The sequence below is a fragment of the Prionailurus bengalensis genome, chromosome A3, assembly GCF_016509475.1.
Source record: "Prionailurus bengalensis isolate Pbe53 chromosome A3, Fcat_Pben_1.1_paternal_pri, whole genome shotgun sequence".
NCBI classification, from domain to species: Eukaryota; Metazoa; Chordata; class Mammalia; order Carnivora; family Felidae; genus Prionailurus; species Prionailurus bengalensis.
In genome coordinates, this window is record NC_057354.1 from 99,657,326 (window position 1) to 99,681,279 (window position 23,954).

At 41.3% G+C, this 23,954-nt stretch overlaps 1 protein-coding gene across 1 annotated transcript in view; it reads left to right on the plus strand.

The window, feature by feature from the left end:
• Window positions 1–23,954, plus strand: part of DNAH6 (dynein axonemal heavy chain 6) — a 226,041-nt gene that overhangs the window by 117,770 nt on the left and 84,317 nt on the right. The window contains exons 41-46 of the mRNA XM_043603834.1: window positions 314–445; window positions 4,804–4,975; window positions 6,089–6,235; window positions 7,047–7,120; window positions 8,794–8,948; window positions 18,037–18,268. Of these exons, the coding sequence (XP_043459769.1) occupies window positions 314–445; window positions 4,804–4,975; window positions 6,089–6,235; window positions 7,047–7,120; window positions 8,794–8,948; window positions 18,037–18,268 (912 nt within the window). The remainder of the gene's footprint in view (window positions 1–313; window positions 446–4,803; window positions 4,976–6,088; window positions 6,236–7,046; window positions 7,121–8,793; window positions 8,949–18,036; window positions 18,269–23,954) is intronic.

Sequence of the window (23,954 nt, forward strand, 5' to 3'; positions counted from 1 at the left end):
CAATTCGTTAACAATTTTTTAAGATTAAATTTTTACATAGGTGTGTTTATACAGATAGATGTGATAGCTGAGTGACCTTGAACAACTTAACCACCCAGGGTCTTGATCTTTTTCGTCTGCAAAATGAGGGTGACAGTAGTGATTTCCCGAGGTTGTTGTGAGGATGAAGCCAGATAATGTGTGGGGAAACATAACGTAATCCTATCATATGGTAGGTCCTCAAAAAAGTGTTGGTTCTGAGGCCTCCCATTGGCATGGGCAGATCTCATCTCTTTCTTTGCTGGGTGACCCACGTGGATTTCTTCCCACACAGGATGTAACGATCGTCTCAGCATGTGCACCTCCAGGTGGTGGCCGCAACCCTGTGACTCCCCGTTTTATCCGACACTTCAGCATGCTGTGCCTTCCGACACCCTCAGAGCACAGTCTGAAACAGATTTTTCAGGTAAATATGAATTTATACCTAGGCAAGAGAGAAAAAATATATTTGTTCTAAAACTCCCACAGTCAAAATAGGCTGTTGTGTTTCTGGGGAGCCCACGTGTCCCTTTTCCTGAGCAGAAACCAGGTAAACCCAGAGGCAACTGGGCAGTAGCTGGCAGGCATTTGCATCACTGCCTTCTGTGTCTGTGATCTCAGAGACAGTTTTAGGAATGCAGAAAGATTGTCAAAGCACAGCTCCTTCCTTTAAGGAAGGCTGTATCTTTGGCCCTTGCCTCCCAGCAGTCACCAGATCTTGCCCACTACCCACCCACCCCCCTGCCTCTGTGCTCCTCTCATAGCTGGCCACCAGGTCCCTGTGCCCACTTGCCCATCAGAGTCCCTGATACCCCAAGGAGCTCAAGCATAACACACCTAATCTAGAATTCATCACCTCACTGCCACGACCACCTCCAACAAAAACAATCACCCATATTTCTTCCACCTGTACAAACTTCCCATGGGGCCACTCCTCATCCTTTAAATGGGGGAATATAATCGTGCCTGCCCTGTAAGTGCTCAGCAACGTTATTTTGAGTAGGATGATGAGAACACATGAGACGGTATGCCATCACCAACCAGCAAAAGCTCATAGAGAAGATGGTGAGCTGAGTCTTGGGGGACCAGAATTGACAGGGAGGAACAGATCTTGGGAACAGAAGGCTCACGGGTAAATGTAGTCACAGGGGCAAGAAATGGTAATGTGGGCATACAGGTGGGATAAGACTGGTGACTGGTTTGGAGAAGCTGACTTTGGTGGTAAATCACCTGGAAGCCAAAGAGGGGCAGTGACACTGGCTGTAAGTGAGCCACTGCATTCTCCAGGATTGGCCTCTCCTTCCCATGGGACCCTCTTCGAGGAGAAAAAGGACAGAGCCAACATGTACACAACGATTAGTAGATGGAAAGTGGTTTTCATATTGAAACAGCTTACATCCATGGGAAATTGTTTTTAAAAAATTTGAGGTAGTTTCAGTAAGTTGTTTAGGAGCTAATGCCAAAATGACACATAAGAACCCCCACATTTCGAAAAACTTTGTTTTTTTAAACTTTTGTTTGGTAGAATACTTTCAAATATGAAAGGCTGGGAGCTTATCTCCTATGACAAAGTATAGAACAAAACATGAAGTGGGTAACAGGGACCAACACAGGCATTAGAAGAATTTTTTGAATCCCCCCTCTTTTGTTGAAACCCTGTGTGTATATTTTGAAGTTTGAAATGAGTGACTCCCAAACATACTATCCTGACACACTTTGTGATATTAGCAGAGAAGTATGTCCCAGGTAGCCTATGCCTGATGATAAAGTACTGAATTTGCTAATTCTTTCATATTTCAATAAATGAGAGCAAATTCAAGGCTATCCCAACAAAAAATGTCATTCTTAATCATCCTACAATGCTTTCTTGGATGGGAAGGAAAATGTGGAATCTGGCCTCCTGGAAATGAAATGGTTCCCAACCCTCAGCCTCCTCCCTCTCCCTGTAGGATTGTCACGTCCATGGGAAATGTGTCACTCACAGGGACATCATCTGGCAAGTACATCCCAGCTGAAAACAAGCAGGAACTGTTTCCTTTCATTGTAACGTACAGGCGAATATTTAAAACTTGCACTAACTGGGGGCGAAAATGGAAATGAAATGTGGCAAAACTGAGAGATCCCGGAGCCGCTGGGTTGGACTAGATTCAGGTGGGGAAGCCTATACTCCTCACTGTCAGAATAGACAGGATGTTTTACCTGTAGAAGAAAAGAATTTGCTCTAGATCCATGGATCCCAAACTCTACGTTCATCACAACCCATCTAAGCAGTGCCCAAGACCTCATACCCCACCTTCCCTGTCCTTGGTCACTGTATGAGGAAAAAGAACTTGGGGGACCACCAAGAACTGAAGAAAAGCAAATCAATAAAGTAAATCTGCCGTTAGCAACATGAATAACTGATTTATTTCCACTGTATGAAAGAAGCCGATGAGTCTACATAGTACATGTATAGTATATTTATAGGATGCACATAATGTTTTCAACCATCTATTATTTGGAAAACAATTAGTAGTTTCACTGTACTTTCTTGGATAGTCTGTTGCAAGTTAGCCAAACAGCACACATATGCAGGGAGCAAACCACTAAGGATGGCTTTGCTGTGATTTGGATTATGTGTGTTTATGAGTGACTGACTCATCCTTGAGCCACATTCATACACATCTTCGTGTTTGCTTACTGGAAATTTATACACAAAAAATGTGCATCACTATATATCCTAAAGGTCAACTAAACAGCACACAACAAATTAGATTGATGATGTAGATGTCATTTCTAATTAGAAAGATGTAACAGCAGTAATCAAAAATGATGAATGGGGTGCCTGAGTGGCTCAGTCGGTTGAGCATTCGACTCTTGATTTCATCTCAGGTTGTGATCTCACCGTGGTGAGATAGAGCCCTGCATGGGCTGGGCTCCATACTGAGTGTGGGGCCTGCTTGGCATTCTCTCTCCCTCCCTTTCTCTCCCCCTCCCCCACTCATGCTCATGCTCGCTCGCTCTCCCTCTCTCAAAATAAATAAATAAACTTAAAAAGAAAAAGATCAACTCCATGAAGTACTAACAATGTCCTCAGGCCAAAACGTCCTTCCCCCAAACTGTGGGAATTCTGGCTCGGTCTTGTGTGCATATTCTTAGTAGAAGCTTTTCAAAGTTGCTAGACATGCCATGTAAGGCGGACCATTAAATAGAATACCACGCCCTGGTCCTCAGTAAACTCTATAACGACATGCTAATTGTAATTTATGAATATCAGCTTAGTAGTTCTTAATTTCATTCACTGAACAAATATTTGTTGAGCAGCTCCCATGTGCCGGATGTTGGTATTACATTTTAAACAAATCAGATGCCATCCTTGTGCTCACGGAGCTTCCACGATGGAGCCAGATAATAAACAGACGAATGAACTAATATATATTATATTAATACTATCTATAACTATATAATTTTTGTGATGGAGAATAAACAGACTACAATTTTAATTTTTTAATATATAATTTATATACAATATGTGTAGTAAAATTTTTATTTTATATATGTTGGGATGGTCCTACTCAAAATGTGGGCCATATGGAGCATGTTAAACTCATGTTGGGGTCCCAGAAGGATGGTACCTCAAAAGATAGCCCTCATAAGCTGCTAAAACTAATGTTTAACAAGGAGACTCATTGAAACAAATACTTGGGTTTATTTTAAAATATGTCTTATATGAGCCAAAAGTCTAAAGTCACAAGGACTGACTTACAAGCATTGGTGTGCATTCTGGTGGCTTCTCCCATGAGTAACTCCAAGGTTAATAGTGATGGGAACTTATCTATTTAAAAATCTATGATTGTCCCAAGCACCTGGGGGCAGCAGGCTAGCTAGTAAATAAGAACTTTGAGATTGTGGCAACATATGAGAAGATCAGAGAGCCATAAGAGACACTGACAGGAGGAGTCAGGAAAGGCCTCTCTAAAGAGATGACAAGCAACCGAAAACACAAGAATCAAAAAGTCCCTGCCAGCAGAGAGCCATGCGGCTACAGATGGTGGAAGGGAGACAGATGCGTGGAGACCCTGAGAGAGAAGAGAGCCTGGGTGGTTAGGCCAATGTGGCTGGGTCATGCTGACCAATGGGGAAGAGGGTACAGTGAGCCTGGACTGACAGGGGAGGCAGTGCCTGAAGGGAGACAGGAGCGGAAATGGAGAGGCCAGTGAGAGAAGAAAAGGGTGAAGAAGCCCCATGAAAGAGTCAGGGCTGGAATGAGCTCATGTCAGGGAAGCAGACATTCAAGAAATGTATTCAAGCTTGACTGGGGGGGGACAGAGAATGGGAAGTGTCAAAGGAGACTTCTGTGTTCCTGATCTAATCACAGGGTGGGGCCATATGCTGGGGACGCCAAAGGGGGGAAGAGGTGCTGTTATGCGTAAGTTGTACTTTAAACATACATGAGGACAAAGTCTATGGAACTCTTAGTAATTCACCCATAAAAATCAGAGAGAGGACTTTTTCCAGATGAGTTTGGGCATTCCACAATGACCCTCTGGACACACAGTAAGCAGAAGTCTAAATTACATGGAGAGTAAGTTTGGTCCGTTCTCTGTTCAGATACAAATGTGGCTCAGGGATCACCAATCTCAGAAGACGGGAGTGCGCCCACTCTAGGGGACATACTCTGAAGTGAATGGAAGAGTTTTATTACCCATATGTCCTTGCATTGGAATCCAACTTTCTAGTTATTATTAGGAAAAGGATCATCATAAAAAAAAATTCTACCCTCTCACATTATGTTTCTTGTTCTAGGCCATCTTAAATGGCTTCCTCAGTGACTTCCCACCAGCTGTAAAGCAAACCGCATCAAACATTGTAGAGGCTGCAGTTGAGATTTATAACAGAATGAGTGTTGATCTTCTACCAACACCAGCCAAGTCCCATTACATCTTTAACTTGAGGGATTTATCCAAATGTGTACAAGGTAATGTATGGAACCCTCATTCTCTGACCTGCACCCTCCCTTCATTTCCATTCACCCCCAGTCTCTCAGTAGAATTGTATGTACATGAGTGTCTGTGCCACACCCAGAAATCTCATTACATGTTCCCTATTCAGGTCCCCACCAAACCCCACCCCAGACTGACTACTTCACGACTTCCCTCAGACCACCAGCATCCCTTTCCATTTCTTGCTCCCAGCTGATGACCTGTCTTCTTATTTCACTGAAAGCAATAGAAGAAATCAAACCAGACTGCCCCATCTTCCAACTCTCCTAGACAACCTGCATCTGCCTTCCCTCCTACTGCAATGGCTGACGTGTCCCTACTCAGACCACGTGCCAGTACTCTCTCTGACACTGGATCCCATCCTCTCCAGCCTACTCAAGGATTCTGTTCTTTTGTTGTATGACTCATCCTGTCTGCTCTCTACACCTGTGCGTGTAGTAAATGTGCTTCCTGACCCTCTTGGCACTGTGTTGTGGGAAGTGAAGGGTCCCCCATAGAGTGAACACTTGGAGGATTGCTATACATCACTGCTTTTGTTGTAACTTGGTATTATTACAACTATGTTTACAATTACAATTTATATTAATACTTGGAGTAGTCAGAGTAATTTGAGTAGAAGCCAGAAGGACCAAGGGCATTTGGTGAGGACTGAACATTGAGAGAGAATGAGAGAGGGAATTGGTGTTCTGACAAACAGTGTAAAGGTCAGGGGTCGGGGCAGTGGGGCAGGGGCAGCCTGGATGAATATATATGTATATTAAAGAGCTGTGACAGTTCTCACTTAACATGTTGCAACCCAACGTAATAATGAGATGAACGTTGCCTATACTGTGAAGTCTGACCACTTCACGTGTTCAGTTAAAGAAACATCACAAAACAAGAAAAAGGGGTTTGCCAGGTAATGTGTCCAATTTTGCTTTCAAAAAGTGAAATCACCATTACTCTATGTGTGTATACCCATTGGGGAAGCACCCATTTCTGGTGGTGTGGGGATAAAGTTGGACTTAAGGATTTTCTAGTTAATTAACCTGTTACTAGATATTCCACAAATGTAGAATTTTCCCTTTTCCCTTCTCTTAAACAAACAGGTATCCTCCAATGTGATCCAGGAACAGTAAGAGAAGAAATACAGATATTTAGACTCTTTTGCCATGAATGCCAAAGAGTCTTCCATGACCGTTTGATTAATAATGAAGATAAGCACTATTTCCATGCTATTTTGACAGAAATGGCCAGTAAATATCACTCTTTATGTAGCTGTTCTTTTTCTTTCTTTTGGTGGGGTGGGGTAGGGGGGACTGGAAAAGCCATTTGATTTCCATAAAGAAAATTTAAAATGAGCTTAGATAAGGTAAAGCAAAATGGGTTTCAGTCATTCATGTGTAAAAACGTTTTTCTCTTCAATGATTCAAATATGTAGAAGTATATGAAATATTATAAAAATCCTTTTGTTGAAACTCAGGAAGAGTTAATATTTTAAATTCAGAAAAGGAATTCTAAGTAGAAAAGGGAAAGTTAGGAGAACCAGCATTTTGTCTGGTAAGAAGCTAGGATATTTCTAAAGTACCTCTTATTTATTAAATACATATTTAAAAAATTGTTTCATGTTTATTCATATTTTGAGCTACAGAGTGTGAGTGGGGGAGGGACAGAGAGAGAGAGGGAGACAGAATCCGAAGAAGGCTCCAGGCTCTGAACTGACAGCACAGAGCCCAACGCGGGGCTCGAACTCACAGACTGTGAGATCATTACCTGAGCTGAAGTCGGACGCTTAACTGACTGAGCCACCAAGGCGCCCTATTAAATACATATTTAATATCTATTATTTAATAAAATGTCTATTAACATTAAATATTCTTAATCTTAAATTCAGGAGATTATCAACCAAACTAAAATGTTATGGTGTTAACATGGCTTTCTCTCAGTTTCATTCATACTAGTTAAGCCTTCTAAGTAAAGTAACAGCTGATATTATTCTGTATATCTTATTGAAGTATTGCATTCAAGCTTATCATATATTAAAAACTGATTTGTTTTTTTGAATAGACAAACATTTTGGAATTGCAATTGGCCTGGAATATTTTTTGACAAAACCCATCATCTTTGGAGACTTTATTAAGGCAAGTATGTTGACTTGACTACATTTGAAGATTATAAAGTATTTACTATTTTACAGTTCAGTTTCATATTCAGCAAGAACTTTGCTACATCTGTGAAGATTAAAGATCAGGACCAAGGGTCAGCAAACTATGGCCCATTGGTCAAATCTATATCCCACTGCCCATTTTTGTAAATAAAATTCTATAGGAACACAGCCACGTCCATTTGTGCACTATATTTTTATGTGGTGGCTTTTGCATCACAAGACAGAGTGCAGTAGTAGCAACAAAGGCTATAATGACCTTCAAAACCTAAAATATTTATTATCTGGCCCTTTAGAGAAACAGATTGTTGACTCGTGATCTAGTCACATTCGTTTTGGCAATAGTTTGAATCAGAGCCCCATCAGGTTTTCGATTTGGAAGGAAGAAGAGAGATTTAGTTTCTTAACTCAGGACTGGAATCCCCCTTACTGTATTCTGTGTAGCTGTTCAGCCTGTGCCTAAATGCTTCCAGCAGAGGAAGCTAATTAGGTTACCAGTGCTGCCCTCTTCATTTCAGGGTAGCTCTCATTAATTGCAAAATTTTTCTTCCTCCTCAGTTTGTACCCCCAATAACATGTACACACCAACCCTCTAGAACCACCTCCAATAAGCCTTCCATCTAACCATCCTACCTGTGTTCATTGATAACCATCTTGTTTTTCCAAGTTGACTCTTGTTGGGTGCAACATCCCTAGTGTCTTCAAGAGGGCAGGGGCCATGTCTGTTTTGTTCACTCTAAATCTCCAGCTTCCTGCATAGAACTAGGTATACAGCAGGCTTTCAAACAAATGAACAACTTGTCTTTCTATTACAAGTATGCAATTACCTCATCACCCTGTAACCCCTGACAAATAAAAAAGATAATTTGTGTGAAACAGATCTATTTAAATGTATTTAAAAACAAAGTCCAAAGTTTGTTTCCAGGTGGTGATTATATTTCCTATGTGTTCCTACTGATCTAATTATCAAATAGGGGAATAAAGCAATAGGAAAAGAGCAGTTGGACCCTTCTTGCATTACCTATGAGTATTTTAATCAATGGCTCCAAATAAAAATGCCCCCAGGGCAGTTGCTACAGCAAAGAAAAGATGTCATCAACAGGTCCAAACAGGACCTCACACAGGAACTCAATTCCTTATAGTTTACACCAAATGTCATTCCCAATGGTTTAATTAATGAGATGACCACTGGTAAAAACTACATGTAGTTCTGGCATGATTTTTTATAACCCTACAGTCTGGCATGCATAATTTTCAGCCCATTTAGCTTTTCTGATATCAACAGGCTGAGAGCAAAAATATGAAGCCACAATAAGGTACAGTGAGAAAGTATGAAAACCTATTTCTGAGCTCCTGTGTGGATTTTATAGCAAAGATTGCTGAAATTCCAATGTGCCATTTGAAGTTAAATGAAATGGATTTTCAGTTATCCATGAAAATCTGAGTTTCTTAGTCCCATTTCCTTGGTTTTGAAGCCTTGCTAATATGTACATTATATAATACAATATATAACACATATTCATATATATGCATGCAGATGATTAAATAGCAACATGGGTGAAAGAATATTACCTCCTAAGATTATGAATGTGTGTATTTCTGTATCATAATTGATCTAACTTGGTCCCTCTCCCATAAATCATCTTATAGTTTGGAGCAGATAAGACTGATCGGATTTACAATGACATGCCTGATATGGAGAAAATCGCAAATGTTCTACAGGACTATCTTGACGATTATAACCTTATAAACCCCAAAGAAGTAAAGTTGGTGTTCTTCCAGGATGCTATAGAACATGTTTCAAGGTATAGTACTATAGGGTGTCCAATAATACATTGTATTAAAAGGTAAGAATTAGGGTGTCTTGGTGGCTCAGTGGGTTGAATGTCCAACTCTTGATTTCAGCTCAGGTCATGATCTCCCAGTTCATGAGTTCAAGCCCCACATGGGGCTCTACACAGACAGTGTGGAGCCTGCTGGGGATTCTCTCTCTCCCTTTCTCTCTCTGCCCCTCCCCCACTTGTGCATGTGCACTCTCCCTCTCTCTCTCTCTCTCAAAATAAATAAACTTTAAAAAATCTGTAAGAAAAGGTTAAGAAATGGGGTGCCTGGGTGGCTCAATCAGTTGGGTGTACAACTTCAGTTCAGGTCATGATCTCAGGGTTCATGAGTTCAAACCCTGCGTCGGGCTCTGTGCTGACAGCTTGGAGCCTGGAGCCTACTTTGGATTCTGTGTCTCCCTCTGCCTCTCCCCCGCTAATGTTCTGTCTCTGTCTCTCAAAAATGAATAAATGTTAAAAAAAAATTTTTTTTTGAAAGGTAAGAATTAAGTTGTACAAAAGACTTTAAATAGATTTTCAGATGGACAAAGGCCTATTGGCAAATCTTGCTATAATGTAAAAGTTATTTTTTATATATTTTAAATATAAACCACATGAATTGGAACCCAGGGATTATTTTGATTAAATATTAATAGATTGTTTTTATTTGGTTTAAATGCCCTGTCTCATTATTAAAAAAAAAAAAAGGATGTAAGGTAGTTTACAGAGATACATGTACAGTATAAAAAGGCTGATTATGTGTATGCCTAAAGAAATAAGGGGTTCAAGATTAAAACAAAATGAGTGGAATCCAAGTATTGTAGACTCCATCTGCTTATAAGCCTGACTTTTACCCATTGCAAGTATCCTTTAAGGGATGCCCATGACAAATAGGTATCCAGCCTGAATATCTTCAGTCCTTGGGGAATACACCCCTTTTTTAAAATTTTAATTCCAGTACAATTAACATACAGTGTTGTATTAGTTTCAAGTGTACAATATAGTGACTCAACAATTCTGTGCATTACTTAGTGCTCACATCACGTTAAGTGTACTCTTAATCCCCTTCACCTATTTCTCCCACTCCCTGGACCCCCCTCTGCTAACCATCAGTTTGTCCTCTATATTTAAGAGTCTGTTTTTTGGTTTGTCTCTTGTTTTTCTTTGTTCATTTGTTTTGTTTCTTAAATTCCACATATGAGGGAAATCCTATGATACACCACTTTTTTAGGTGTTTTTGTATACTGTTGACAATTCTAAGTATTAAAATGACACTTGAAGGATGATACACAATTTGCTGCCTGTGACATCTGCTGTCAGTTCCATCCTGTGGAGCAGTAATAATAATGGCACTCGGTGTGAATATGAAACCATGATATGGAGTATTGCGTTTCACCGTGATAACAGCTCTCTGCGGCCCAGTATCATACTCTCTCTACAGATAAGGCTCCGAGAATGTTCCGGTGGTCTGTTGCTATATGATAAGCCACCGTGACCCTTGGTAGCTTCATTATTTCCTGATCTCAGGTTCCCAGGGGTTCTGTCTTGGGTGTCTCAATGCAGTCAAAGTCACACAGCATCTGGAGCACATGGCGCACCTCTGCCTGTGTGTGCACTGATTGTGTCTCTCTAGCACAGCAGCATCAGAGTGCCTGGGCTTCTCCCATGGCTCAGGGCTCCAAAGTCCAGTGCCCTGAGAGTGACAACATAAGCCAAATGCTCTCTCACAACAGCCTCGGAAGTCACATAACATCACTTATACCATACTCCGTTAGTCAAAGGAGTCGCACAGGCCTACCCAGTTGACAACAAAGGGTCAGAGACTCTCTTAACAGGATCAAAGAGCAAGTAGGACCAGAAACATTACTGCAGCCATTTTTGGACAGTCCCATGTACCACAGAAAGATTAGGTGAATTGTCCCAAGTCCCCTAGCTGGTGAGTCACAGACTGAGAATCGCATCCAGTCCTTTGGCTCTAACTGTGCTGCGGGTGCCTCCACCCAAAATGGATCCACTTTTTTCATTATAGCCCTCAAATATTTGAAAATTGTGACTAGGCTCCACTTAGCTTTCCCTTCTCTGAGCAGATATAACCCAGATCCTCCACCGTTGCCTTAGAGATTATTTTCAGCCTCCACATACTGAGCACTTGATAATTTCTCCATGTTCCACTTAAAACGTGATGCCCAGATTTGATATAGTATTCTGTGCAATCCGCAGTGTAAAGTGTGTGTGAGGACAGGATTTCCTGCAGTCTGCTACCATAGCAAGATTTTCATGGCTTTGTTTTTTTTTCCCTCATCAACTACATTTTAGTGTTGGATCGTGTTAAGTTGGACAGTTAAATCCTCAGGACTTTTTTTCTATAAACCATAAGCAATCAATTGTTTTACCTTTCCTATACTTCTGCTGTTTAATCAACTCTAATTTGAGAATCTATTTTTGTCACAACTCCAGTGTTATAACAATAGTTTGTCACTGGGTTGTTGAGATACCACTTGCTTCTTATCCTTCCCCCTGCCTACATACCCGCATGCTAGCTCCTAACAACTTTTATCCTATAGCTCACACTGGCCCTAAGCCTGGAAAAAAAATAATAATGGTCTAATAATACTCTGGTCTGAGAAATTTCCTGGAGAAGAGACCAGACTATAGGCAAAGTCTGCTTAATTGTATTTATAATCTTTGTTATTTTTATGAAAGAGAATCAGCAGGCCACTCAAGGATTGCTTAAAATATTACAGGAGGAAATGAAAAGCCATTTGTAGAATGGAGGAGACTTGGTGTTCAGATACACAAAGGGCTGCCATGTGAATTACAGCATAGACGTCTTCCTTTTCTAGGGAGGATCAGAAGGTAGGAATTAGAGTAAACAAATTTCTACTTGTAAGAGCTCTCAAATACCTACTGCTGAAGAGCAACAGAAAGGGCTTCATTATGAACATGAGTTATGGGAGAATTCAGTAATTTAGCAGATACTACATTTCCATTTGTTGGTGACATTTTACATTTATTTTTTTATTTTTTTATTTTTTGCATAGGATAAGTAGATAAAAGCCTTCCCAAACCACAAACATTTTTTTTTTTCTTTAGAGTCTGTGTTTTCAAAGGGCAGTTTGCACCTGGGTATTTCCACCCATTACATATGCCCAGAGTTGTCACCACAGTACAAAGATGGTAAAACAGATCTCAATGAAAATGTAAGCTACTAATCAGGACAGCCATCTCTTGCCTACTGCAGTAGAGAAAATGTAATGCTGGGGGATTCCTAGTGGAGGGACTTTTCTATCTATTGATATGTAAGTTGGCAGAAAAAATAACACTGGGAAGAGGTGTTATTAAGTTATAGGCTTTTTGTTATTAAGTGCTGTAAGATTTTTTGTTTCCAATAATATCAGATGAAAATAATCAAAATACTGTACTGTACCTGAAACAAGGAAAGAGTAACATATAAAGTGCAAGATTTTTTAACAGTCAATATTTCATCCACTGCGGAACACATGCGCATTATGGAAAAAAGCAGTAAAACATTATTACATATCCCTTTACCTCTCAATATTATACCTACCTAGGTGACTGAAGAGAAATAAACAGATGATGTGATGTGTCTTCTGTCTAGTATGCACTGTGACAGAGACAACCATGGAAATAGTGCCTACATCATCTATTTGCTTACTCAAGGGGAGGAGTTGGCAAAGGATCCTAGAGAAGGACCAATAGGAAATATTTTGGACTCTGTGGGTCATATGGACCCTGTCACAATGACTCATTTCTGCCATTGAAACACAAAAGCAGCCACCTTCAGTAAATGAATGAGTGAGCATGGCTGTGTTCCAATAAAACTTTATTTATGGACACTATTATTAGAATATCATATGATTTTCACATAGCAAAATATTACTCTTCTTTTGATGTTTTTGTTAGCCACTTAAAAACTACAAAAACATTCTTAGCTAATAGGCCATAAAAAAATTTTAAGGGGCTTCTTGGTGGCTTAGTCTGTTAAACATGGGACTCTTGATTTCGGCTCAGGTCACGATCTCACAGTTTGTGAGTTTGAGCCCCGCCTCAGTCTCCACACTGACAGTGCAGAGCCTGCTTGGGATTCTCTCTCTCCCTCTCTCTCTGCCCCTTCCCTGTGCATGTGTGCTCTCTCTCTTTCTCTCTCTCTCTCTCTCTCTCTCTCTCTCTCTCTCTCTCTCCCTCTCTCCCCCTCTCCCTCTCCTCTCCCTCTCCCTCTCCTCATCCCCAAATAAATAAACTTTAAAAACACAGTGAAGGGGCAGGGTTTGGCCCACACACCATTATTTGCTGACCCTGTCCTGGAAAAAGCTGTGTTATCGAGGCAGTCAGGGCAGGGAAAGAGCAGACTGGCCTGAGGGACAGAAGAAGGTATGAAACTGAAGGAGACAAATTTGAAGGTTTAATTCTTATTTTAGAAGATCCCAAATAATGACTTAGAAGTCTACTTCGCCCTGGAGGAGCACTTTTCACTGTAGACTTCCTGTTCTATGTTCATACTACATGCTCCTATCCCCTGCCACCAAAGATAATGGTGCATAGGAGCTGTTTGATCAATGTTTTCTAAGTCATAGTGTTTACGATCTGGAAGTAGAAGTTGGTTACTTCAATATAGATGATTTGGTAAAAGTGTACTGAATTTCAGAGGGAGATTAAGAAATGACATTTGTTGGGGCGCCTGGGTGGCGCAGTCGGTTGAGCGTCCGACTTCAGCCAGGTCACGATCTCGCGGTCCGGGAGTTCGAGCCCCGCGTCAGGCTCTGGGCTGATGGCTCAGAGCCTGGAGCCTGTTTCCGATTCTGTGTCTCCCTCTCTCTCTGCCCCTCCCCCGTTCATGCTCTGTCTCTCTCTGTCCCAAAAATGAATAAACGTTGAAAAAAAAATTTAAAAAAAGAAATGACATTTGTCTCCCTTTTTCTTAGAAGTGTAATTTTATTTATAAAAATTCATATCACCAAGATCTTTTTGAGGATAGAACTATTGCAGAAAAAAAGGCATCTTTGTATTTCCTACGAGGCAGAACTACATCTACAGTTGTCCTCCCCTTATCCACAGTCTCGCTTTCTGCAGTTTTACTTACCCACAGTCAACCTCAGTGAGGAAGCAGGTGACCCTCCTTCTGATGATTCGTCAGAAGGTCAGTAGTAGCCTAACTCCAAGCCACAATGCCTACCTCATTCACCTCGCTTCATCTCATCACGTAGGCATCTTATCTCACATCATCACAGGAAGTACAGTACAATGAGATACTTTGAGAGAGACCACATTCACATAACTTTTATTATAGCATATTGTTATAATTGTTCTATGTTATTATTATTGTTGTTAATCTCTTACTGTGACTAAATTATAAATTAAAATTTATCAAGTATGTATGTATAGGAAAACTAAGGTTTGATCCTACCCATAGTTTCAGGCATCCACTGGGATCTTAGAGTGTATCCCCCATCACTGAGGGGGGGAACTACTGTACTTTGTGATTATTTTTCTGATCATATGGTAAACATACTCATTATAGAATTTAGAAAAACATTCATAAGTTCACCTCCTCACCCAGAGACAACCACTATTAAAATTGTATGGTTCTTTCAAATATATTTGTAAGTATATAGAGATTTTTACAAAGTTGTATTATGGCACATATTATTGAACATCATGCCTTTAACACTTACATTACATTTGCCTCCAAAATCCTATATAGTTAAATACTATTTTAAAACATGGCTTTAATGGCCACATTTATGACATCCTAACGTATTTTCTGTTCCTTTTTAATGCAACTTCTTTCTGTTTCATGGTCTCCCTCTCTCTCACTCTAACGATCTGAAAGGATTCTATTTGCAGCTAGCTTTAAGTTTTGTTTTCTAATATTGTTAGTATGATAGGAAAAACATAAAAGAACTAAATATCCATCACTAGGGAACTGGCTAAATAAGTATGGTATATTTGTTGCTGTATTTACTAGCATGAAAATGTCCATAATACATTATCTAGCAAAACAATCATAAAACAAAATGTAATTAGAGTTTAATCCCATATTTGTAATACACACACACAAGTCAACATACAAAAATTCACTGAACAAATGCTGATGAAGCCCCTACTATGCTAGGCACCGTTCTCAGAGATCAGAACACCCAGGCCCTTGGGGCACCTGGGTGGCTCAGTCGGTTGAACATCCGACTTCGGCTCAGGTCATGATCTCACGGTCTGTGAGTTCGAGCCCCACGTCGGGCTCTGTGCTGACAGCTCAGAGCCTAGAGCCTGCTTCGGATTCTGTGTCTCCCACTCTCTCTGCCCCTCCCCCGCTCATGCTCTGTCTCTCTCTCTGTCCAAAATAAATAAACATAAAAAAAATTTTTTTTTTAAAGAACACCCAGGCCCTTGTGATAGAGCTTACAAATGGGGAAGGCTTGGCACTGATTTTCTCCCCTCAGTTACAATGACTGTGTTTTACTTTCATAATTTAAAAAATAATAAAGCCGGGGCGCCTGGGTGGCGCAGTCGGTTAAGCGTCCGACTTCAGCCAGGTCACGATCTCGCGGTCCGTGAGTTCGAGCCCCGCGTCCGGCTCTGGGCTGATGGCTCAGAGCCTGGAGCCTGTTTCCGATTCTGTGTCTCCCTCTCTCTCTGCCCCTCCCCCGTTCATGCTCTGTCTCTCTCTGTCCCAAAAATAAATAAACGTTGAAAAAAAAATTAAAAAAAAATAATAAAGCCATTATCACTTTCAAATATTTGAACCTGGTCTTTTCTAATTATTAGAATTTTGAATAAAATTAAGATAGATACTCAGACACACAGGCAAACTTCCTGTTAAAAGGGAGAGAGAAATTAAACCTACTGTTATAATTCTCCCATGCTTTCCTAGTTTCTGATAACCCAGTCTGAAATTTTAGATAAATCGTGATGTAATTAAAAAAAATTATTTTTACAGTTTGTATCTTCTTTTTAAGAGGAATTTATCGATACTATCATCTTTTTTATCATCTTAACAATAGTATATGGACTCGACTCATACACACTTCTCACTTTACACTGACATCTCTCTCCCTTTCTTGGTTTTTTTTAGTTTTATCTATACTTCTTGGGGCACCTCAGTTATTCAGTTGGTTAAGCGTCTAACTTTGGCTCAGGTCACAATCTCACCATTCATGGGTTTGAGTCCTGCATCAGGCTCTGTCCTTGACAGCTCAGAGCCTGGAGCCTGCTTCGGATTCTGTGTCTCCCTTGCTGTCTGCCCCTCCCCTGTTCATGTTCTCTCCCTCTCTCTAAAATAAATGAACATTAAACAATTTTTTCTTTAGTTATACTTCTTTATATATCTTCAAGAAATCTTTTAGGAAGGTTTAGATGGCTTATGCTCTGAGCAATAACATGACAGCTTTCCCTCTAACCATTGTCTTATGGAATGTCATCTTATAAAATAGTCACCTAAGGCCAGCCTGAAATTATTTGTCCCTTTGGGAGTAATTTGTCTGCCTTTTAGATGCTCACAGTCTCTTCAGTTATGTCTAAAATATAGATTTCTATCTTTCTATTTTATATGTATGCATGCACCCATATTTTATTTTATATTTATGTATCTCCTAGAAAATCTTTAATGTTTTGCCTCTCCTCTCTGGTTTTCTTTCCTGACCCTCAGGGACTTCAAATCAATGGGTTCCGCTCAGGGGTTTCTTCCTACTGTTTCATCAGCTGTTACATCAGTTCTGTCCCCTCCTGTCTCTCCTTCTGCACTTCCATTTGTGTGGCCTCTGGGATCCCACTTGTTTCTCCTACATTTGTCCTCCTTATCTCTATTCTCTTGTCATTGTAATGTCATTATCTTTCTTCTCTGCATTCTGGATAAACTCCTTGAGTTTGTCTTCTACTTCACCTATTGAATTTTCCACCTATTTCAAATTCCCATTTTCCTATTTGCAAGGCCCGTGTTCCGCTGAGGTTTTTTGTTGTTTATTTGTTTTAATATTTATTTATTTTTGAGAGAGAGAGAGAGAGAGAGAGAGAGAGAGAATGTGAGCAGGGGAGGGGCAGAGAGAGAGGAAGACAGAGAATCCGAAACAGGCTCCACACTGACAGCTGAGAGCCCGACACGGGGCTCAAACTCAGGAATCTCGAGATCATGACCTGAGCCAAAGTCAGACGCTTAACTGACTGAGCCACCCAGGTGCCCCTCCACTGAGGTTTTCAATTTGGTCACCAGATTTTCCATCTCCAATTTTTGCTAAACTCAGCTTTTCCCCCGAGTGTTCACTCTAGTATCACCATAGCAGTGCTTTTCATATTCTTGTTGTCAACGTGAATCAGAAATTTTCTAAAATGTTGTCGATATCTTAGATTAAATTCATTTCAGGGCATTCCCATTGAGCTCCCCTTCTGAACCGCACTGTCTTTTCCTAGACCCAGCAGTATTTCAGTATTTCTGCTTGCTCCTCCTTATAAATGAAGCCCTGGGCTTGTTAATACAATGGTTATAATATAAGCAGTGGCTTAGATCAGCCAAGGTTCTGACAAAATCCTTCACACTTTAGAGAAAGGAGAAGAGATTTTCTTTTACTCTACATTTGTATGACCAAGGGCAGCAGCCTGTGGGAAATGGGAGAGATGGACACAATGAAAGCTCAGCAGATCTTTCCTCCCAGCCATTGACTTTATTTATTTATTTATTTATTTATTTATTTATTTATTTTGATGTTTATTTATTTTTGAGAAAGAGACAGAGTGTGAGCAGGGTAGGGGCAGAGAGAGAGGGAGACATAGAATCCGAAGCAGGCTCCAGACTCTGAGCTGTCAGCACAGAGCCCGACACGGGGCTCAAACTCACGGACTGTGAGATCATGACCTGAGCCGAAGTCGGACGCTTAACTGACTGAGCCACCCAGGTGCCCCCCCCCCCACCCCCAGACATGAACTTTAGCTACACCTGCTCTTTCCGATGGCCTTTTGCTCAGGGAGGATTCCCCACTGGCCACTAGCGGTCCATACTGGGTCAGGCCCTCTAACCCACAACTGTACACTTGAAATACATCTTTCTCTGCTTTGTTGCCTGCAGAATTGCCCGCATGATTCGTCAGGAAAGAGGCAATGCGCTGCTCGTTGGAGTAGGAGGCACTGGAAAACAGTCTCTTACAAGACTTGCAGCTCACATATGTGGTTACAAATGTTTGCAAATTGAACTGAGCCGAGGATATAATTATGACAGTTTTCATGAAGACCTGAGGAAGTTGTACAAACTGGCTGGTGTGGATAACAAGAATATGGTCTTCCTCTTCACCGACACCCAGGTACATGTTTAAATAACTAAAGTACAAGTGTTATGATCACAAGTGTGCTTTGAATAGTTTGTATGATACAGTGCAAGGAATTGCTCCCTCAGATAACAGATGTCTTGGACCTTGTAAAAGACTTTTATAATACATTTTCATTTATTTTACCAACCGTTGTGTCACCCTTTAAATTCTAAGTAAATATGATCAAAGGTTAAGGGGGTAAGAGAAGTTTGAACTTTTCTTTGAGAAGGACATAGATAACAAAAAGTAATAAATTGTTTCTATAGCAGTAAGTATAAGGAAATTATACCCTAACTGAAATCAATTAGGGAAATATGCTTTACCCAAGAAAAGGAAAATAACAATAACGATGGCTGTTTTAGTGTTAAATTAACTTTATTTTTTTTATGAAATTTATTGACAAATTGGTTTCCATACAACACCAGTGCTCATCCCAAAAGGTGCCCTCCTCAATACCCATCACCCACCCTCTCCTCCCTCCCACCCCCCATCAACCCTCAGTTTGTTCTCAGTTTTTAACAGTCTCTTATGCTTTGGCTCTCTCCCATTCTAACCTCTTTTTTTTTTTCCTTCCCCTCCCCCATGGGTTCCTATTAAGTTTCTCAGGATCCACATAAGAGTGAAACCATATGTTATCTGTCTTTCTCTGTATGGCTTATTTCACTTAGCATCACACTCTCCAGTTCCATCCACATTGCTACAAAAGGCCATATTTCATTTTTTCTCATTGCCACGTAATATTCCATTGTGTATATAAACCACAATTTCTTTATCCATTCATCAGTTGATGGACATTTAGGCTCTTTCCATAACTTGGCTATTGTTGAGAGTGCTGCTATGAACATTGGGGTACAAGTGGCCCTATGCATCAATACTCCTGTATCCCTTGGATAAATTCCTAGCAGTGCTATTGCTGGGTCATAGGGTAGGTCTATTTTTAATTTTCTGAGGAACCTCCACACTGCTTTCCAGAGCGGCTGCACCAATTTGCATTCCCACCAACAGTGCAAGAGGGTTCCCGTTTCTCCACATCCTCTCCAGCATCTATAGTCTCCTGATTTGTTCATTTTGGCCACTCTGACTGGTGTGAGGTGATACCTGAGTGTGGTTTTGATTTGTATTTCCCTGATAAGGAGCGACGCTGAACATCTTTTCATGTGCCTGTTGGCCATCCGGATGTCTTCTTTAGAGAAGTGTCTATTCATGTTTTCTGCCCATTTCTTCACTGGGTTATTTGTTTTTCGGGTGTGGAGTTTGGTGAGCTCTTTATAGATTTTGGATACTAGCCCTTTGTCCGATATGTCATTTGCGAATATCTTTTCCCATTCTGTCGGTTGCCTTTTAGTTTTGTTGGTTGTTTCCTTTGCTGTGCAGAAGCTTTTTATCTTCATAAGGTCCCAGTAATTCACTTTTGCTTTTAATTCCCTTGCCTTTGGGGATGTGTCGAGTAAGAGATTGCTATGGCTGAGGTCAGAGAGGTCTTTTCCTGCTTTCTCCTCTAAGGTTTTGATGGTTTCCTGTCTCACATTTAGGTCCTTTATCCATTTGGAGTTTATTTTTGTGAATGGTGTGAGAAAGTGGTCTAGTTTCAACCTTCTGCATGTTGCTGTCCAGTTCTCCCAGCACCATTTGTTAAAGAAGCTGTCTTTTTTCCATTGGATGTTCTTTCCTGCTTTGTCAAAGATGAGTTGGCCATACGTTTGTGGGTCTAGTTCTGGGGTTTCTAGTCTATTCCATTGGTCTATGTGTCTGTTTTTGTGCCAATACCATGCTGTCTTGATGATGACAGCTTTGTAGTAGAGGCTAAAGTCTGGGATTGTGATGCCTCCTGCTTTGGTCTTCTTCTTCAAAATTCCTTTGGCTATTCGGGGCCTTTTGTGGTTCCATATGAATTTTAGGATTGCTTGTTCTAGTTTCGAGAAGAATGCTGGTGCAGTTTTGATTGGGATTGCATTGAATGTGTAGATGGCTTTCGGTAGTATTGACATTTTGACAATATTTATTTTTCCAATCCATGAGCAGGGAATGTCTTTCCATTTCTTTAAATCTTCTTCAATTTCCTTCATAAGCTTTCTATAGTTTTCAGCATACAGATCCTTTACATCTTTGGTTAGATTTATTCCTAGGTATTTTATGCTTCTTGGTGCAATTGTGAATGGGATCAGTTTCTTTATTTGTCTTTCTGTTGCTTCATTGTTAGTGTATAAGAATGCAACTGATTTCTGTACATTGATTTTGTATCCTGCAACTTTGCTGAATTCCTCTATCAGTTCTAGCAGATTTTTGGTGGAGTCTATCGGATTTTCCATGTATAATATCATGTCATCTGCAAAAAGCGAAAGCTTGACTTCATCTTTGCCAATTTTGATGCCTTTGATTTCCTTTTGTTGTCTGATTGCTGATGCTAGAACTTCCAGCACTATGTTAAACAGCAGCGGTGAGAGTGGGCATCCTTGTCGTGTTCCTGATCTCAGGGAAAAAGCTCTCAGTTTTTCCCCGTTGAGGATGATGTTAGCTGTGGGCTTTTCATAAATGGCTTTTATGTGTTAAATTAACTTTAAAATTAAAATGGGATTTTATCTATGTCTATAAGAACAAATGTAACTGTTCTTGAATTTGTTCTAAACAAGAAAATTTTCTACATTGACTACACTTAGGCATTTTAACATGAGGGAAAATAAACCTCTATAGAAATCAGCCGAGCAATAAAAAAGTAATGGATCTGATGCATAAATATTTTAAATTATTTTAAATTAAGTACAATCATAAAATGGGAAAATATTTTTAACATTGGTGACATGCAGTGAATTTATACCTGAATATGTTAACATTTTTTACAAATGAGAAAGGACCCAGAGTCAAATGTATGTACTCCACCAGCTTTGGCCACCAGCAGTGCCTGCCCTGGTCCCTAGCTGCTCAACCTGGAGGCACAGCTGGGGACGCCCATAGCCCTTGCAGCCACTGTGACCCCCCCTGCAGCGCTCACCAAGGCACACATACTGTGGATCCCAGCAGCCGGCTCAGCCGAAGAAACATAACACACTCGTAGGCCCAGCACGACTACCCATCCCCACACTTGGTGCCCTGCACCTCTAGACCTGGGGCTACAGCATGCTCCATTGTGCCCCCACCTACACATGAAAGTCTGCCCTTACTGAATTCAGTCCATAAAGTCTGGAAGAGGGAACTCCCTCAAACATGCATACACCTACATAAGGCAACAGATATCATGAAGAACCAAGGAAACATGACCCCACCAAAGAAATACTGTAAGCCTCCAGTAACTGGCCCCAAAGATATGGAGACCCAGGCATTGTCGCACAAAGAACTCTAAACAATTGCTCTAAAGATGTTCAGAGAGCTACAAGAGAACACATGTAAACAATTTAACTATAGCAGGAAAATAATACATGAACAAAATGATGGAGAATGACATCACCAAGATCACAATATAGGTCATTCCTGACATCACTCTCCCTCACACAAACAACCTACAATAGTTATTCATGGACAAGACACCACTGAGGGAACCCTAGGACACAGGGGAGAGGCTGAACCACTCCCTGCACCACAGGGACCAAGACAGACCACATTAGAAGGGTAAGTGGAGCAGCCACAGACTGATCACATTGCCCCTCCCCCAAGCCAGCACACCACCACCCCAAGAGGTCTCCCCTGAGCCTACGGTTCCTCCAGTGGAAAGAGAGAGCCCAGGGGGAACATCCAGCTCCCCTTGCATTGTGGGTCACTTCTTGTGTATTCCGCTCCAGTCTCACATCACAGGGATCTCAGGGAAACCTGCAGGACTTGACCGCAGAAAATCAGATTGTGGTGGAGAAGGCAGCGTGGGCTTGCAACCCCCAACACCTGGCTCTTGGCAGTCTGAGTTCCTACCTGCAGTACCCAAACAGTAGTCCCAGCCAGCAGTTTTGTGCAGTATGACCAGGGAACTCAGCAGAATCCAGGGCTTCCTGATTCAAGGTCCTCAAACAAAGAGCCTTGCTGGCCCTGGAGCTCCCCCACCGCACCCAGGCAGAGGAGCTGAGTCCTAGCCCTACACACCACTGGGGTGTAACTCCCACCCCTGCCCAACTGGAAAGCTTGGCCTGAATGCCTGGGAAGTTGTATAGACCAGCAACGATCAAGTGAAAAGTAGAGCAAGCAGAGCTGATCATCCGCAGAGCAAAGCCAGTGGCCCCATACAGAAAGGGGACCTGGGGGCACAGGTTGGCCTAAGTCAAGACCACAAAGAAAGTGCCTTTCTGGCACTGGAGCCAGTTCTCTTGCTCCACCCTGGTGGAGAAACTGATTTGTACCTCCACCCATTGCTGAACACAGCTTTTAGCCCACCTGACCAGGGAACCTGCCTGGCCCATCCAACAGCCCTTCTCCCTGTCTACAAAGCAAAACCAGGGGTTTCATCTGGTCAGTGCACAGCCTTGCTTGAGTTAGGTTCCCAAACAATGAGCCATGAAAGCCTTGGGACCCACTCCGCGGCCCTACCAGGAGAGGAACCTAATTCATAGCCTTACCTGCTGCTGAGTATAGTACACAGTCCCAACCATCTAGGAAGCCAGACCACAGAATCTAGGCAACCACACAGCCCATCCTACAGCCTTGCTTGGGCAGAGAACCAAGTCAGCATCCTATCCAACTCTTCTCACCCAGCAACACCCCACCCCCAACCTCAGAGCTTGGGCAGTGGCCTTGCCCCCAAGTAGACCCTGACAGCAAGTCCCACCTGCTCAAGGATTAGTAGCTGACATGTCCAGAAACCCAAACTAAGCAGAGTGGTGAAGAACTGCCTCTCTCACAGCAAACCTGTAAAGTATCGAAGAGGAGACCACTTACTCAAATGTGCAGATACCAAAGTAAGGAATCAAGGATCATGACACCAAAGAAAATGAATAGAGCCCCACTAACTGACTCTAAATACTAAATAGGGGCGCCTGGGTGGCGCAGTTGGTTAAGCGTCCGACTTCAGCCAGGTCACGATCTCGCGGTCCGGGTGTTCGAGCCCCGCGTCAGGCTCTGGGCTGATGGCTCAGAGCCTGGAGCCTGTTTCCGATTCTGTGTCTCCCTCTCTCTCTGCCCCTCCCCCGTTCATGCTCTGTCTCTCTCTGTCCCAAAAATAAATAAACGTTGAAAAAAAATTAAAAAAAAAATACTAAATAAATGGAGATCTATGAACTGTCAAAGAATTCAGAATAATCCTCTTAAAGAAATTTAGTGAACTATAAGAACACACAGATGACTAAACAAAAATGGGAAAAGCAATGCATGAACAAGGAGGTGAACAAAGAAAAAGAAACCATCAAAAAACCCAAACAAATCCTGAGCGAAAAAATTTAATGGAGAGCTTCAGAAGCAGATTTGATCATGCAGAAGAATCAATCACTTAAAAGACAGGATGTTTGAAATTATCCAGTCAGAGAAGCAAAAGAAAAAAGAATGAAAAAGGTTATAAGACCTTTAGGACATAATGAAAAGAAATAATTTCCCAATCATGGGAATTCCAGAAGAAAAGAAAGAAAAAGGAACAGAAAGTATATTTACAGCAATAATGGCTGAAAACTTTCCAAACCTGGGGAGAGAAATGGACATCCAGATTCAATAGGTTAAAGCCAAACAGGGCCACTCTGAGACCCATTGTAAGTAAATATATATAAAGAACTCA